Here is a 16,568-nt window from a genome sequence, read left to right on the forward strand (position 1 = left end):
AATCAGCCAAGGAGCCCCAACACCCACCTCACAGAAAACATGGGACGCTTGAAGTTTACTCTTACATTATGAATATTTATTTTTTTCTTCTTAAAAATGTACAAAAAATAAAATAACTGTATTTATAGTTTATAGATTCCCCCTCTCCCATTTACAAAACTATTAAGTTACATTTGCCTTTTTTTAAAAAAAAAAAAAAACATGAGCACAAATTGTCCATCTCGCAATCTCCTTTGCTTGTCTTTACGAAAGGGCTGTTCGCAGAATTTGGCACAAACCCCCTGCTTCTGTTGCATTTTCATAATTTTAAATAAGAAGGAAAATAAATGTTTGATTCAGTTCATGCTTCTTAAGTTTCTGGGCTGGGACATGCCTTAGTCTTTTAGGATCCAATTCCAAGATGACATCTGACTGCATTTTTCTGTCGGACCCAATTTCCCAGAAAGTCTAAGCATCTGGGGTAAGTATAAGAAAAACACTTGTTGCATATGTCCCTCATCTTACATGGAATTTTTAAAGCTTATTTATTTGAGTCTGATTAAGAAACCAAAAAAAAAAGAGGAGGCAAGTTTTCCTATTTCTCTGGAGTGTTTTGTTTTTTTTTTTTCCCTTGGACAATTTTGCTCATCAAAGCTCTGCTACACACACAGTGAAGGCCACGCTGAAGCTAAGCCACGGGCACACTGAGAGTGCAGAGAGGACGTGGTGAGATGGGGACAGACTGGATGGGAGGGTACACTGTGAGCCACCCTTTGCTGGCACTGACCTCATATGCTTTGTTCTGGCAGTGGCCACCACAATGATTGCCCAGGGCCCTGGGACAAAGGCAAAAGTATCTTGGATTCATCTTCTGCCTAGGGCAGGACCAGAAACATTTTGTCCACAGAGGCTGGGGAGAGAAGGTCAGGGAACCCATGTCTGCCAAAGATTTTCTCTTTTCCCTATTCTGGAGTCCTACGCCCTGGCCTGATAGTACTTACCACTGGGCCTGGCAGTGATGCCTGAAATCACCCCTTAGGCGAGGAACATGGTGGCCCATTGTACATCATGCATTTCCAATACTGAGTCCCATTAGTACCGCATGCTGGTCCAGGATGTGACTGTCACAGAGTGGAGGACGAGGGGACAGACTGGAGCAGAGCTAAATCCAGGATGCAATCTTTGGCACCGCAGGGAGGAGTAACACGTCCAGAAGACACACAGAAAGGTGCCCCCTCACCACACCTACTAGAGATCTTCCTGGGCACGCACCTGCCCTCCAGCCCATTTGAATCCTCTGCAGCCTCAAGGACAGAGAGCTGGGCTGAAAGCAGCCCTTCTGTCCTGCTCTGGGCCTCGGAGGGCAGGGAGGCAGGGAGCCCTTGGAGAGAAAGCCCCCAGGTAAGACATCAAAGTGCTTTACAAACAAATCTGGGCCCTTCCATAGAACCTGCCCTAGATCCGGGACCTCCTAGGGAGTGTGGCTACCAGAAATCTATGCTTTAGCCCACAAGGCTGAACACAAACCCCTAGACCATGTACCTGTCCCTCAAAGAGAACTGTGGCCCAGATGGTACATGATGTTGCGACTGTTTGGGGAAGCATTTCATCTCCTCTTCATCTGCCAGGATACCTGGTAGGAGGACAAGCCTTCTCTCTCCATCTTCCAGACGCTGGTTTCAGAAGTGCCCGGGCTCCTGGGGTTTTCTTGCACCCATCCAGCATCCAGCAGCCCAGCCTTCCAGAGCCGGCTGAGCCCCAGAAGGCAGCCCACGCCTGGCAGGCCAGAGCTGAGCTGCTGGCACCACTCTCAGGACTGCAGTTGGGCCTCCAGGGAGCCACTTGAGATGAGGATGTGCTTGTAAACTGTGAGACACTGCACAGTGGCTGGATCCTCACGAAAGCCCAGGAGTTCTGCAGCAGACCCAGTGATGGAACCCTGATGGCAAGTCCCTGCGGCATCTCCAGAAAGTTCTGGCGGCACCAACACCAAAGCTGGAGGAGCTGGGACCTCAGACAATCCGACCTTTCCCACAGACAGCTCAGAGGGAGAGTCAGGCGAAGCTCATCACCATGAGACAAATTCAGTGGGTCTCCGGGGCAGGTAGTGCCCATAGAGAGGGAATGGGGGGGCTTCAGGCATGCCCACGGGGGGCAACCATCTTGGCACCCACTGCCTGACAGCCTGAAGGCCATGTCCCTCACCCAGCATGTCTTCTGAACAGCACGGAGGCAGAAACCTCTTGGAGAAAGCAGGGTCTCCAGGTATGCGCCTCCCCCAGGCCTGCGGCAGTAAACATGCCCACATACCACAGGTGAAATATATTATTGCGATATTATAAACACTATGTACATGGTAGCCAGGCACACTTTTGGGGTTACTTACTAATTACACGGTGGCCGAATGTCTTCCTGTACACGGCCTGGTGGCTACTCACTAGGAACCCCTGAGGGTACCCACCAATGCCCTTCCTCAGAGCAGACTGAAGGCTCCTGATCAGGAAGGGGTGTCCACCTCTCCCCCTACCTCGGACGAAGGAAGCGGCTCATTCTGTCCAGCCGCTCAGGAGACATCAGGGGTGAGATGGCAGGAGGGAGCTCCCTCAGGCTCTTCAGGATCAACGGACTGAAAGGGAGAGCTCCGGCCCGTGTCAGCTGGAGCCAGCAGTGACCTGCAGAGTCCTGGCGGGCCCTGGGCCCCGGGCTCCGGAAAAAAGGTGGACAATAAATAAGGATGTGATAAGCTCAAGGCCCCGTCCCAAGGGGCTTGGGCCGCGGCTCCAGGGCAGGAACCGGTGGGTGGCCCAAACGCAGGGATCCCAGGGTCTTTGGGCCTCGCCCCGCTCCCCAGCGCAGTCATGTAACAGCAGTCATCAAATGGGTGAGGTGGGTCTGTGGGGCCTGGGGGCCGGGGCCTCCGACTTCCCCGGGGGAGGAAGGCCCTGAGGGCTGCAGCCCAGAGTGGGGCTCAGATTTCCATGAGTGTGATCTTGAAGCCTTCCACCATGCTCTCCATGTTGAGGATGAAGGTGTCCTCATTCGAGTAGTGCTCAATGATGTTGTCGTCCATATTCACCAGGATGCTGCGGGGGTGAGTGCAGGGGGAAACAAAGATGCCATGACCAAGGCACTCAGTGAAGGGAGGCTCCAGGCTGGGGGTTCCCTCAGCCATTCTTTCACAAGGGAGGCCAGGGAGGTGGGTGGGGGGTGGAAGGGAGAGGAGACAGGCAGGGAGAGAGGCCCTCACTGTATTTCTTTCCCAGACATCAGTTAAAGGGACGCAAAACCTCGATTTCTCAGAACTAACTTCTTATGAGACAGGATGTCAGAGATCATTTAACCCAAACCTTTGGCTCTCCAGACTGGTAAACTGAAGCCTAGAAAAAGTTAACAGAGCCTGAAATCACAGAGCTAACTATTGACAGAGACTGGATCTAAAGAGTTAGGTCTCCTAACTCTTTTCATTAAACCATATTGCCTCTTGAAAACACCTTTTTAAAAAGTCCTCTGCACTTACAAGAGGAAAATAAACTAGAGCTGCGGCTACCCTTCCTCAAGCACGGAGTCTGTTCCACAAACCTGTGTTCAGTCCTCAGGGCAACCATGGAGGCAGGTGCGATCACCGCCATGGTACAATTGAGTAGCCTGAGTTCAGTGAGGTTAGATCATGTCCCCAGGTTCACTCAGCCGGTTCAAGGCTGAGCTCGGTTTGGGTACTAGCTTTGCCTCACTCTGAAGTTCGTACTCTATCACATGTGACTTAGCCCTTAGTTAACCATCTGAGCTGGGTTTCGTTTTAAGAAAACCAACAACTTTCAGGGCCTGTCCGTGAGACAAGTCCTTGAGCCAATCCCCTTCTTTGAAGTCAGACAGACCTTCGTTTGAGAAGTGACTATCATTTTACAGCTATGTGTCATCAGGCAAGTTGTTTAGCCTTTCAGAGTCTCGGTTTATCCTTCCACAAAAATAAGAATAACAACCCTGCTTTAGAGGGTTGTGGTTAGGATTAAAGTATTTAGCCCAGGGCCTGACACCGGACCCCATGGAAATGAAATGCTACCATCGGCATGCACATCAGCACTCAGGGCTTCTGCTCAGCATGAGACCCTGAGACACCACTCAGATCTCACCATCAAAGGAATCCACTCAGCCTCTTGCACTGACTTTGGAAAGAACATGCATGTTAGTGAGCTTTTCAACCAGGGCTCAAATGGAAAGGGTTTCCCGCTTGACTCCAAATTAACTGAGAAACTCCATTACTTGGAAGTCCCCAGTATCCCAGATCATCGATTTCTTCTATGAAAAAGGCCCAGAGAAGAGTTTAAAGATCAACTTTCTGCTTTTTGTAAGAAAATAGATCCAGAAGCTGACTCACTGGAGACCCTTTTCCGGTACTAAATCCTGTTCCATGGCCACTATGCTTACAGCTTCATTCACAGGAGGCCCCAAGAGGGCTGGAGGCAGCAGACAGCAGAATGTGTAAGCTAAATACTTGGGCTTTGGGGCCATGGAAGTTTACTTGGGTTAAATCTGCATTTCACCTACTGAACACAAGACTTTGGGCAAAATGCTTAGCCTCCATCTGACTCGATTTCTTCGGCAATAAATTAGGGATAAGAATCTGCCTCACTGAGTGATGAGGAATAACAGAACAATGTGCATAACGCGCTTAGCAGGGGGCCCAGAACCTACCGAAGACCAGATAAAGGAGAGCTATTGTTCTTAACACTGAGAACAAGCAGGTTCAGTAATCACTTCGATCATTCTGTTAATAACGACCCCAGAAGAATCCCTGATGGCCTGAATCCTTTGTATTCCTACTGTGCTGCTCTGAGACCAAGCTTAAGAGCAGCTCGTGATTCCTAACAAACTCGGCTCTCTGCCCAAGGGCCACTCTCCCTACTTCCAGACCCCTCTACTCTACCCACTAATCCTGCCATGGAGGGGGACATCTCAGCTGATACCATGACAATGCACTCTCACCCCTTCTCTTTCTCTCATTAAAGATCTTCAAAACGCATGGCACAGGTAAGCTGCTCAGCACTCCTTCGGGAAGACGACACACAATTTTTATAAAAGGCGAACAACAGAACTGACAAAAGACGGGCGCCATCTTGTTTTTATAAAGGCACTGTGCAGACATATCTGATTTGGAAGTCAATTGAAATTAGGTTTCTTTCTTACCCTTTTTTGCTTTTCTTGTAAAGCTTTGCTATCTTCTCCACGGGCAGCCCATATTTCTCAGAAATCTGCAACCAGTAACAAAAAGGCAGATGAGTGTGGAAGGGGAACCGAGCAGAAGCAAGAGAGAAAGTTCCAACATCACTGTCCTGGCGATGTTCCTGGGTGCCAGTGGCCTTCACTCACGAGTCAAGCTTTCAGAAAGACTCATTTGCAAGGCTCTGCCTTTGGACACACCATAAATCAATCAGCAAAAGATTCAGTCCCACAAGAATCTGATCTATGATAAAGATGTCATTTCAGTTCAGTCAGAAAAAGATGGACTGTAGTCATAATGTTGGATTAAATAGGTAGAAAAAAACTAACAAGTTACGCTGGATCCTTTCTCTACTCCTTCCATCAGAATAAACTTCATCAAAGATTTATATGTGAAAGATGAAACCATGTAAGAAGAAACCATGAATCAATTCTTTGTATGAATATTATCTTTAGATAAGGAAGATCTTTCCAAGCAAGTACGAAACCTAAAGAAAAAAGGCCAAAATGTTGATAAAAGAGCATTATATTTAAAACACCAGTAGAGCAAAAACTACCTTAAAATAAAACTGAGGACAGACAATACACTGGGAAACATTTCTGTGGGCAATATAAATGACAGATGTGGAACTAACGTCCTTAAGTTAGAAAGAACATCTATGAATACAAATAAAAGGCTAGGGCTTCCCTGGTGGCTCAGTGGTGGGAAGTCTGCTTACCAAATGCAGGAGACACAGGTTTCATCTCTGATCTGGGAAGATTCCATATGCCACGGAGCAACTAAGCCTGTGAGCTACAACTATTGAGCCTGTGCTGTCGAGTCCAGGAACCACAAGTACGGAGCCCATGAACTGCAGCTAACTGAAGCTGGAGCGCCCTAGAGCCTGTGCCCCGAAACAAAAAAAGTCGTGCAGTGAGAAGCCAGTGCACTCCAAGAAGAGCAGGCTCCCCCGTCACCGCAACTGGAGAAAAGCCCATGCAGCAATGAAGACCAAAAATAAAATAAATGACAGACTAAAACAGCCAAAAATAAATAAATGAAAGACTAATGTGCTCACTTTAGGGCTTCCCAGCTGGCGCTAGTGGCAAAAAACCTGCCTGCCAATGCAGGAGACACAAGAGACTCAGGTTCGATGCCTGGGTCAGGAAGATCCCCTGCAAGAGAGCTTGGCAACCCACTCCAGTATTCTCGTCTGGAGAATCCCATGGACAGAGGAGCCTGGCGGGCTGTAGTCCATGGGGTCTCGAAGAGTCGGACACGACTGAGCAACTGAGCACACAACACACGAGCTCACTTTGGCAGCACGTACACTAAAATTGTGGAGAAGGAAATGGCAACCTATTCCAGTATTCTTGCCTGGAGAATCCCATGGACAGAGGAGCCTGGCAGGCTACTATCTATAGGGTTGCAAGAGTTGGACACGACTTAGCAACGAAACCACCACCACACTAAAACTGATACAGAAAAGATGAGCATGGCCCCTGCACAAGGATGATACGCAGGCTCCTGAGTCAGTCCATATCCTTTCATACAAATGAATTTATTTGCAAGACAGAGACAGGCTCCAAGACATAGAAAACAAACTGATGGTTACCAGGGGAAGTGAGGAGGGAAGAGGGAGGGATAAATTAGGAGTCTGGGATTAACAAATACATACTATTGTATATAAAATAAACAATAGGACATACTGTATAGCACAGGAAACTATATTCAATACATCTTATAACAACTGATAGTGGAAAATAATCTGAAAATATATATATCTGAACCACTTTGCTGTACACCTAAAACGAACACAATATCATAAATCAATCATGCTTCAATTAAAAAAAAAAGACAGTTCAGTGAAAAAAGGAAGAATACAACATAAAGAAGTAATTTCAGATAAATGCAACAGGACAATACACAAATGAAAAAATGCACCACCGCACTAATAACTTAAAAATGCAAATTAAAGCAACCAGAAGATACTATCTTTATCAGGGCAACAAAAACTGAAAGCTTGATAATACAGTGACAGCCAGAGGATAAGAAACAGCAACTCTCCTAGTCCATAAACAGGAGAGCAGCAAGCTCGACCTTTCTGGAGGGAAGTTTGGCAGAAGATATTGAAATTTAAAAGGCATATATCTCTTGACCCAAATAGTCCACATCTAGTAATCTGGTCTACAGAAATATAGTCAGATGTATGTAAGTACATACATCTTGAAAGTATCACTGTTCATAACACAGAAAACAACCATTAAGCATACTTTGATATTTGCTCAGTTAAAAACCATGAAGTCATACAATCATTCAAAGAAATGCACAATGCCTATATAAAAAAAAAAAGTCCTTAACATATTAAGTTCAGTTCAGTTCAGTTGCTCAGTCATGTCCGACTTTTTGCAACCCCATGGAAACATATTAAGTGCAAAAACACAAACAGAAAAACAGTGTATATTGTGTGATCCTGAATGTATATTTTTAAAAATATGTATGTAAGTAAATGGGCTTCCTGGGTGGCGCTAGTGGTAAGGAACCCACCTGCCAATGCAGGAAACATAAGAGACACGGATTTGATCCCTGGGTCAGGAAGATCCCCTGGAGGAGGGCATGGCAATCCACTCCAGTATTCTTGCCTGGAGAATCCCATGGACAGAAACCTGAAGGGCTTACAGTCCATAGGGCTGCAAGAGTCTGACATGACTGAAGTGACTTAGCACGCACGCACACATGTAAGTAAATAGAAAATATTTGAAAGACCCATCAAGCTATTAACAGTGGCTACCCTGGAAAAATGGACAAAAATAAGGAGATTATTTTTCTTTTCACTTTGCATAATTCTGTACTGTTTACTTTTACAGTCACTGTGATTTATTTTCATAAATATAAAGCAATATAACATTGGAGATACGTTCCGGAGAGACTTACTCGAAGTACTTTCTCTCCCAAATCCAATCCACCCACCTCTTGAGTCCAGTGGCTGGCGTGGTGCACAAACGGCTGGCGCTGGTGAGGTTTGGGACTCTGACTAGCCGGTGCTCTAGCAGGGCCTGGGGAAAGAGCCCGAATAGCTCCGGGGCAAAGGTGGGATAGCTTTGTCTCCTGGGAAGAGCTTATTCTCCAGAGAATCATAGATTCCCACCTGTCCATCCCTCATACATAGGAAGACCATCCCCACTTCTCCCCCAAGCCCCCAAAGAGCAGAACAGCTGGGCTAAGGGCTGAGACAGCAAAGAGAGACTGGGTAACAAACAGCCTGCCTGTGGTCCACCACTGCTCCATCACTGATGGGACTGCCCCATGGCCAGACTGGAGCCCAAGTGAGCCCAGCACATAAAAGAACCTGGCCTGTGGCGTAGCAAAGAAAATGTATAGAACTTGTGTGGAAGGTATGCATGTGAACAGAACATAAAAGAGCACTTAGGAAGATTGCTGTATAGCACACACATACGTGCAAAATCCTGATCTAAAAATATGACTGAACTAAAAGATCTGCAGGTTCAGTAAATGAGTTAAAGGCTAGGTGGTTGATCCAGGAGTTAGGAAAGGTCAATTAAGAAAACCATTTCAAGTGCAAAGCAAAGACACATAGCATAGTCAGAAATCAGGAAGGGAATAAAAGGAGAGAGCGAGGGAGGGAGATTTGAAGAATAGAGGCAACCATATCAAATGTCAGGGAATTTCCTAGTGGCTCAGACTGTAAGGAATCCGCCTGCAACACAGGAAACCCAGGCTCCATCCCTGGGTCAGGAAGATCCCCTGGAGAGGGGGATAGCTACCCACTCCAGTATTCTTGCCTGGAGAATTCCATGAACAGAGGAGCGTGGCAAGCTACAGTCCATGGGGTTGCAAAGAGTCAGACATGACTGACAAACTAACACTTTCAAACTTTCAAAGTCCCAGGCAGAGAAAAAGGAGCAAATGGAGATGAGAAAACAATTAAACAATAGAAGACCACATTTTTAGACAGGAGAGGTATCCTGAATCCCAGAAGGGATCAGTGAGAAAAGAGCCATGCATCTGGCCATTCTGAAAAGTGCCAGATCTCCAAAGGTAAGAATAAAAATAAAACATCCTGGAACCTCCCAGACAGAAAGTACAAGTTATTAACGTTAATACTAATACTAAAAAAAGAAAAGAAAAAGAATGAACCTGGCTTCAGTCTTCTCATCTGCAAAACTGGAAACCGAAGTGGAATAACCACTACAGACTACCGAAAAAAGGGATGTCACCCCACGAATTCTGTACACTGACAAGCTCTCCTCAATACTCAGGTTAAAGAATGGCATTTAACAAATGCATTTCATTCAAAAAATCCCATTTGAAGAAAATACTCATAAAAGATCTCTGCTGCTACTGCTGCTGCTGCTAAGTCACTTCAGTCGTGTTCGACTCTGTGCGACCCCATAGACGGCAGCCCACCAGGCTCCCCCGTCCCTGGGATTCTCCAGGCAAGAATACTGGAGTGGGTTGCCACCTCCTTCTCCACTGCATGAAAGTGAAAAGTGAAAGTGAAGTCGCTCAGTTGTGTCCAACTCCTAGCTGAACAGAACACACAAAAGAACGAAGACTTCAGCAAAGCAAAGGGGGAAGAAACAAGTAACCAGTGTTATACCATTAAAAAAAAATATATATACACATATACACATGGAGAGAGACATACTCTATATACATTATATATGGCTATATAACTATAGTTCTCTATACAAAACTCTTTATATACATATATATACAGTTCATATATAGATATAGAATTATAGATATGTATATAATATATTCTGGAGAAGGAAATGGCAACCCACCCCAGTATTCTTGCCTGGAGAATTTTATGGACGGAGGAGCCTGGTGGGCTGTGGTCCGTGGGGTTGCAAAGAGTCTGACATGACTGAGCAACTAACACACACATATATAATATATATCTATTTATATCTATGAGTGACTCTTTGCGACCCCATGGACTGTAGCCTACCAGGCTCCTCCGTCCGTGGGATTCTCCAGGCAAGAGTACTGGAGTGGGTTGCCATTTCCTTCTCCAGGAGATCCTCCACACCCAGGGATCGAACCCGGGTCTCCCACATTGCAGGCAGATGCTTTACCATCTGAGCCACCAGGGGAGCTCATATGTGTGTGTGTATATATATATATATATATATATATATACACACACACACACACACACACGTAGGTAAATGGACTGGGGAAGTGAAATAAGTGTTAAATAAGTGTTCTTGAAGTGAAAGAACACAATGGGAGGAAAAAATCTAATCGTGTCCTAGAGAGAAAGCAATAAACTCCTTCGGAACATCCAGAAGCCTGGAGTGTGTGGGGGCAGTACGGGGTAAACATTTCAGCGGACTCGTCCTAATGAGTGAAGGAGGGGAGGAAGGGGAGAGACAAAGGCTTTAGAAGGCTCCTCTCACCCAGTGGGCCAGGGGGCTAGAGAGCAGGGGTGCAGAAGACAGTTGAAAATTTATTTTCAAATCACAGCACAATAAGGAGAAGAGATGGAAACAATTTAGGAAAAGTAAAGAATAACTTCCAAGAAAAGGTGAAAAACATTGATTTAATCCAGCTGCAAAACTAAACAGAAAGAGGAAGCCACAAAGTGAAATAAATAAATAAGAAGTTTTTCGTTGTGAGTTGCTTGACCTGCTAGTGTTGGGTTTTGACCTTTGGTTGGTGTCATTTGGAACTTGTTTTTAAAATGAAATGGATAAATAAAGGAAAAGGTGTTCTATTTTCTCCTCAACATCAGCAAGTTCACATCTTTTCTGAAAGAGAAGTGAATTTGATTCTTGGATCTTCCCTTTTCAGGGGTTTGACTCCCAGTTTCCAAAGCATGAATGCATATACTCAGCTCACAAATCAGTTGATAACAGTGAGGAAATTTGCATAAATCTGCATTACTCCAGTTTCGATTTGGGTCTGCCTGGAACAGCAGCAGCAGCCTGCATTTTCCGAGTGCTTACTAAGCGCTTAGCATATGGGCATGGGGAACTCTGCTATTAACTCACTCAGTCCATGAATCACTGCAACAGAACAGGTGCTTTTATGGGACCTGTTTCTCAGCGAGCAAACTCAAGCTTACAGTCATTAAGTAACTTGCCCAGGGTGCCTCAGCTAAGAAGTGACAGAGACAAGATTTAAAAGGGTAACAGTCTGGCAGTCTGGTTTTGGATTCTAAACTTACGGAGAAAAGAGGCATATGTTGGGACTGTTTGGAGCAGGGCTCCAAGAAGAGACTGGCAAAGTGGGCTCGGGCATCAGGCTGCCAAGGGCAACAGCCTCCAGGAGGGCAAAGCCCTGGCCTCCATGCAATCATCAAAGGCAAAGGCAACTGGATAAAAAGCCACCTTCACACCGCATCCCCTGCCTCCACGCCAGGCAAGGAAGTGTGCTTTGCCAAACCCAGAAGCCTGGAAAGAAGTGAGACCATGCCGCATGGCATGTGGAGGAAGCGGGCCATCTGTTGGGAGGTTACGGAAAGGAATCGTTCTGCCCAGGAGCTGGGTGATCTCACCGCAGCATCCCCCTTCCGTGTGCGTGGAAAGCGTGTGCTTTGCGGCAGTTCTCAGAGCAAGGCATTAGGAGTGCTTAGTTTTTTTCTCTGTGTTTTTCAAGTCGTCTGAACGGCCCAAACATGTCCATCATTTTTAAAAGCCCGTGATGAATATTTTTAAGGACCCCTAAGACTTCCTTGACAGGCTTCCCAGGTGGCGCTAGTCATAAAGAAACCGCCTGCCAATGCAGGAGATGCCGGAGACGCAGGTTCCTGACACATGCAGGAGACACAATCCCTGGATTGGGAAGATCCGCTGGAGGAGGGCATGGGAACCCACTCCAGTATTCTTGCCTAGAGAATGCCATGGACAGAGGAACCTGGCAGGCTACAGTCCCTGGGGTCGCAAAGAGTCAGACACGACTGAGCACACATGCACACACACACAAGATTTCCTTAAGGATCCTAGGCCTTGGACATATCTCATCAATGTGTTACTGGCTATCTGATGATCTGGAACATTTAGACTTTTACTCAGGGCAGAGTTCTGTTTTCCCAGAAACCTCTGGCCTGTGACAGGCAGAACAAATTCCCATTGGTTTTCACCACTGCAGGACTCTGTCTGCCTGGTCTAGAGGCATCTAACACAACTGCCAGTTCTGGAAGCCGATGACTTTTCTGTGGAGTTATAAAATGTTGAGTGTGGGCTCTAGGATGCACTTTTTAAAAACCGGTGACTCTTGCTTGCAGATACTTCCTAGGTGACTGCATTTGATCTGTCAATAGAATCAGGAGGAACAGGCTTGTATCTCCATGCATGAATAAGTCAGCAGCATAGAAGTGGGTGCTCCCAGGTTCATGAACCCTCCTTTCCTTGTGCACCCTAGCCAGCTTCACCATGGAAGAACACCCTTATTTTTAGTCCCTCTGGTTAGAAGGACTCTGCCTGCCTCCCCACCCCATAGCACATACAGTCATCTACTATATATAAATACTCACCTATAGAGTAGTCTATGTGCTGCTTTAAACACCTCGTCTGTGAAGTCACTTAATCCTCGCAACAACTCTACATCTTGTTATCTTCATAATAATAGGCCATATTATCATTACTCTGATTTCAGAAATGATAAACCTGGGGTGTAGAGAGGCTCAGAAATTTGCCCACCACCCTGAAGTGTCAGAGTCAGGACTTGAACCCTGACTGTGTGGTTCAAAGCAGTACACACACACTTCTTGCCTGATGGCTCACTATTGCCCAAGCTTCTTTCCTTTAGTTGATATGAGCTGTGGCTTGGAAGGTCTGTTCTTCTTGTAATAACTTTTCATGTGTGGACGTCTCCCTAAGTGCACTTAAGTTGCTCAAGGGCTTACATTGGCTCTGCCACTCTGTGGAGCTATCAGAACTCTCAGGACACCCACATCTGCAAAGGATGGTGATGACATCTGACCTTCCGAGTTTACAGGGATATTCTGAGGATCAAATGAGAACAATGCACGTGGAATGCGTGCCACCCATAGCACTCGGCATGACGGCATGCTCGATTCAGTCAATCAAGCATAATACTTATGCATAAAGACCTGGGGATACGCAGAAGACAGCAAGAGACAAAGTCCCTGTTCTCAAGAACTTCACATTCCATTGGGGAAGAGAGAAACAAATAAGCAGAGTTAGTCACAGTGCGGGTGGAGGTGAAGGTGATATCGAACCCCACTGTGATCCAGCGAGACCACAGCTACCAAACACTTGCAGAACTGAACAGATGTCACAGACAGGAAAGGAAGACATCAAGGAAAAGGGTGTGATGAATCAGTTTAGAATTGGTCTAGATCAGCGGTTCTCACAACTGGTTGATCTAAGAATTCCCTGAAGAACTGTTAAGAATATATTTTCCTGCAGCTCCATCCCCACCCCACCTCCAATCCAGCAGAACTGGAATCTGGGTTGAGGTCTAGGTTTGTGCACTTGAAACAGCCAAGTGAGTTTCAGTAGTATGATCTTAAAGGCCAGGTTAAGGGTATGAAGGGCTTCCCAGGTGACGCTAATGGTAAAGAATCCCCCTGCCAATGCAGGAGACATAAGAGACTCAGGTTTGATCCCAGGGTCGGGAAGATCCCCTGGAGGAGGACCTGGCAACCCACTATTCTTGCCTGAAGGATCCCATGGACAGAGGAGCCCGATGGGCTATAGTCCATGGGGTCGCAAAGAGTCAGACACGACTGAAGCAACTTAGCACGCAGGCACACAGGGTATGAACTCTATCCAAAGGGCTCCTCTAGCTCATAAATCAATCTTCCAGTGATTTTCGGGTCATTTAAAAAATCTTGGTTCTTTTGAAGAGGTAGAGCTCACACTTTTTGTTGTGTTCATTTCTGGTTGTGTTTTCCCTTTACAGGGGCAGATTCAGTAACGACAAACTCCATTCCAATGGCAAATCCTGAGAACAGAAGAGATTACCAAGCCGGGCATTCATGTGTTTTCTTAGAGGGTGGTCCTCCATGCCCTGTTCTGTATTGCCTAACAATGCCAACCACAGAGGGGGCCAATGTGCATTGGTAACATTCTTATGCTTTTTAAAAAAAATTTCAGGTGAACAAATAATTTTTTTTACATGTCATACAAGTCCCCACTTAAATCATTTAAAGTATGCAATTCAGTAGTATTTAGTGCATTCACGATGTTCTGCAAACATCAGGACTATGTAGTTTCAGAACAATTCATCAGCCCAGAAGGAAACTCACAAAATAATCGTTCCTCATTCACCTTTCATCAAAATCCTGGCAACAACGAATCTGCTTTCTGTCTCTATGGATTTGTTTATTCTTGATATTTCCTAAAAATTGAATCATACAATGTGATCTTTTGTGTCTGGCTGACAATTCCACTCCTCATATATATCAAAAAAAATTGAAAAAACAAGTATTTAAAAAAAAAAACAACTTGTACCCGGATGCTTTTGGCAGCACTATTCACAATAGCTAAAAGGTGGAGGTGAAAATCCAAATGTCCATCAACTGGTGAATGGGAAGATGAAATGTGGTATATTCACACAATGGAACATTAGCCATTAAAAAGAATGAAGTACTGGTTTATAGTACAGCATGGATGAACCTCAAAAACATTATGCTAAGTGAAATAAGCCATCCACAAAAGACAACACAGTGCATGATCCCACGTACAGGCACTGTTTTATATACACATTTTGACATATTACTCCATAGCCCAAAATGCTGTTTCAATGCAGCAGGTTTCCAGACTAACAAAAGTTCTGGACTGGCCCTTGGCAACCCTATTGTCTCCATCCCTATGTGCTGTGCTGGGCTTAGTCGCTCAGTCGTGTCCAACTCTTGTGACCCCACAGACTGTAGCCTGCCAGGCTCCTCTGTCCATGGGCTTCCGTAGGCAAGAATACTGGAGTGGGTTGCCATTTCCTTCTCCACTCCATCACTATAAAAAAATACACGTCTTCTGCAACACAAATGTACAGGGGAGTCAGAAATCATATTCAAGGTAGAATCATATTCACATAGACAATACATAAATAAAATGTAAAATATCTTCCTGAGTCCCCGGTTAGTTAATGCTAGATTAAATTGGGGATGAGAAGGGAGGGAAGACCTTCAGAATCTTACTTAAATTATTATAACTCTGCAATATATACTTTTTCCTTAACCAAAAGAAGTCATAATTTATTCTGGATTACACTATACACTGTCACAGCTGGTGAGACACTTCCTAATTATTTTTGTTCCGTACATATTTGGAAGTTGCATGCTAAGTCGCTTCAGCTGTGTCCAACTCTTTGAGATCCTATGGACTACAGCCCACCAGGCTCCTCTGTCCATGGGATTCTCCATGCAAGAATACTGGAGTGGGTTGCCATGCCCTCCTACAGGGGATCTTCCCAATCCCAGGATTGAACCCTCATCTTTTATGTCTCCTGCATTGGCAGGTAGGTTCTTTATCACTGGTGCCACCCGGAAAGCCCATCTAATTTGGTTTCTTGCAAAGAGGCTGATAGAAACCCACAATTTAACCTTCCTCTATGGCATCTTTACTCTGATTAGCCTTAAACTGACAGGAAATTCGCAGTTTTCCAATTTCCTTCTCCTTAAGATAATAAGCCATGACAGGATAGAAATCAGTGTCTCCATAAATCTCCACTTTTCCTTTTTCTTTTATAAAGCTCATTCCAGAGCCAACCTCGAAGGCTGCCTTTTAATAAATGGATTCCAGCCCATAGGAGACTGCATGCTGGTTTCTTGGAGGCTGAAGGGGGCTCACGCTTACCGCTTCCATCAGGCCCTTCACGGTGGGGGATTTCAACATCAAGGCATCAAACACGTCGTCCGTCTCCTTCCTCACGTACAGAAGCACTGGAAGAGAGGGGCGGGAAGCCATGACGGCGGAGCCCACGTGGCTGTCCCTGGAGACCGCTCCTTTCACACAGGGGTCAGAGGCTGCCATCATCCGACCCCTGACCCACACGACATCCCACCCAGTGATGAGGCACCTGCGGCTAGGGACTGTTACTGAGGATTCAATGAAAGAAACCAACAGTAGGGTGTAAGACGTCGTCACATCACAACCATCACATTTGAATTCCTTTAAGGTGGGCACACGATCTCTTTATGACCCATCTCTCTGTGACCTCTATCTTCTATTTATTTGACCATTCAACAAATATTACTGGATATCCATCTGGGCCCAAGGCCCCAGGCGGTATGACAGGAGCTGGGGTTGCAGTAATGAGTTAAGATACAGCCTGCCCTTCAGAAGTCTGTAGTCCACTTAGAGAGGCGGGCATTCCTCAAATGAGCAGACAGGGTGTCAGAGTTATGAAGGAAAAAAACCACAAGCGGGGGCTTGTAAGGCCTGAGCTTTTTCGA

General features: G+C 45.8%; 1 protein-coding gene and 1 non-coding gene across 2 annotated transcripts in view; one reads left to right on the top strand and one right to left on the bottom strand.

The window, feature by feature from the left end:
- Positions 1-2,297: 2,297 nt before the first annotated feature.
- Positions 2,298-16,568, bottom strand: part of GRHL2 (grainyhead like transcription factor 2) — a 172,645-nt gene continuing 158,374 nt past the window's right edge. The window contains exons 14-16 of the mRNA XM_055546510.1: positions 15,970-16,055; positions 5,164-5,228; positions 2,298-3,062 (exon numbers count right to left, since the gene is read on the bottom strand). Of these exons, the coding sequence (XP_055402485.1) occupies positions 2,948-3,062; positions 5,164-5,228; positions 15,970-16,055 (266 nt within the window). The 3' untranslated portion in view covers positions 2,298-2,947. The remainder of the gene's footprint in view (positions 3,063-5,163; positions 5,229-15,969; positions 16,056-16,568) is intronic.
- LOC129627476 (U6 spliceosomal RNA) lies at positions 6,622-6,723 on the top strand. Its single transcript, XR_008702621.1, has one exon. It is a non-coding gene; the product is annotated as a U6 spliceosomal RNA (small nuclear RNA).

This window comes from Bubalus kerabau, chromosome 14 (assembly GCF_029407905.1).
Source record: "Bubalus kerabau isolate K-KA32 ecotype Philippines breed swamp buffalo chromosome 14, PCC_UOA_SB_1v2, whole genome shotgun sequence".
Taxonomy (NCBI): Eukaryota; Metazoa; Chordata; class Mammalia; order Artiodactyla; family Bovidae; genus Bubalus; species Bubalus kerabau.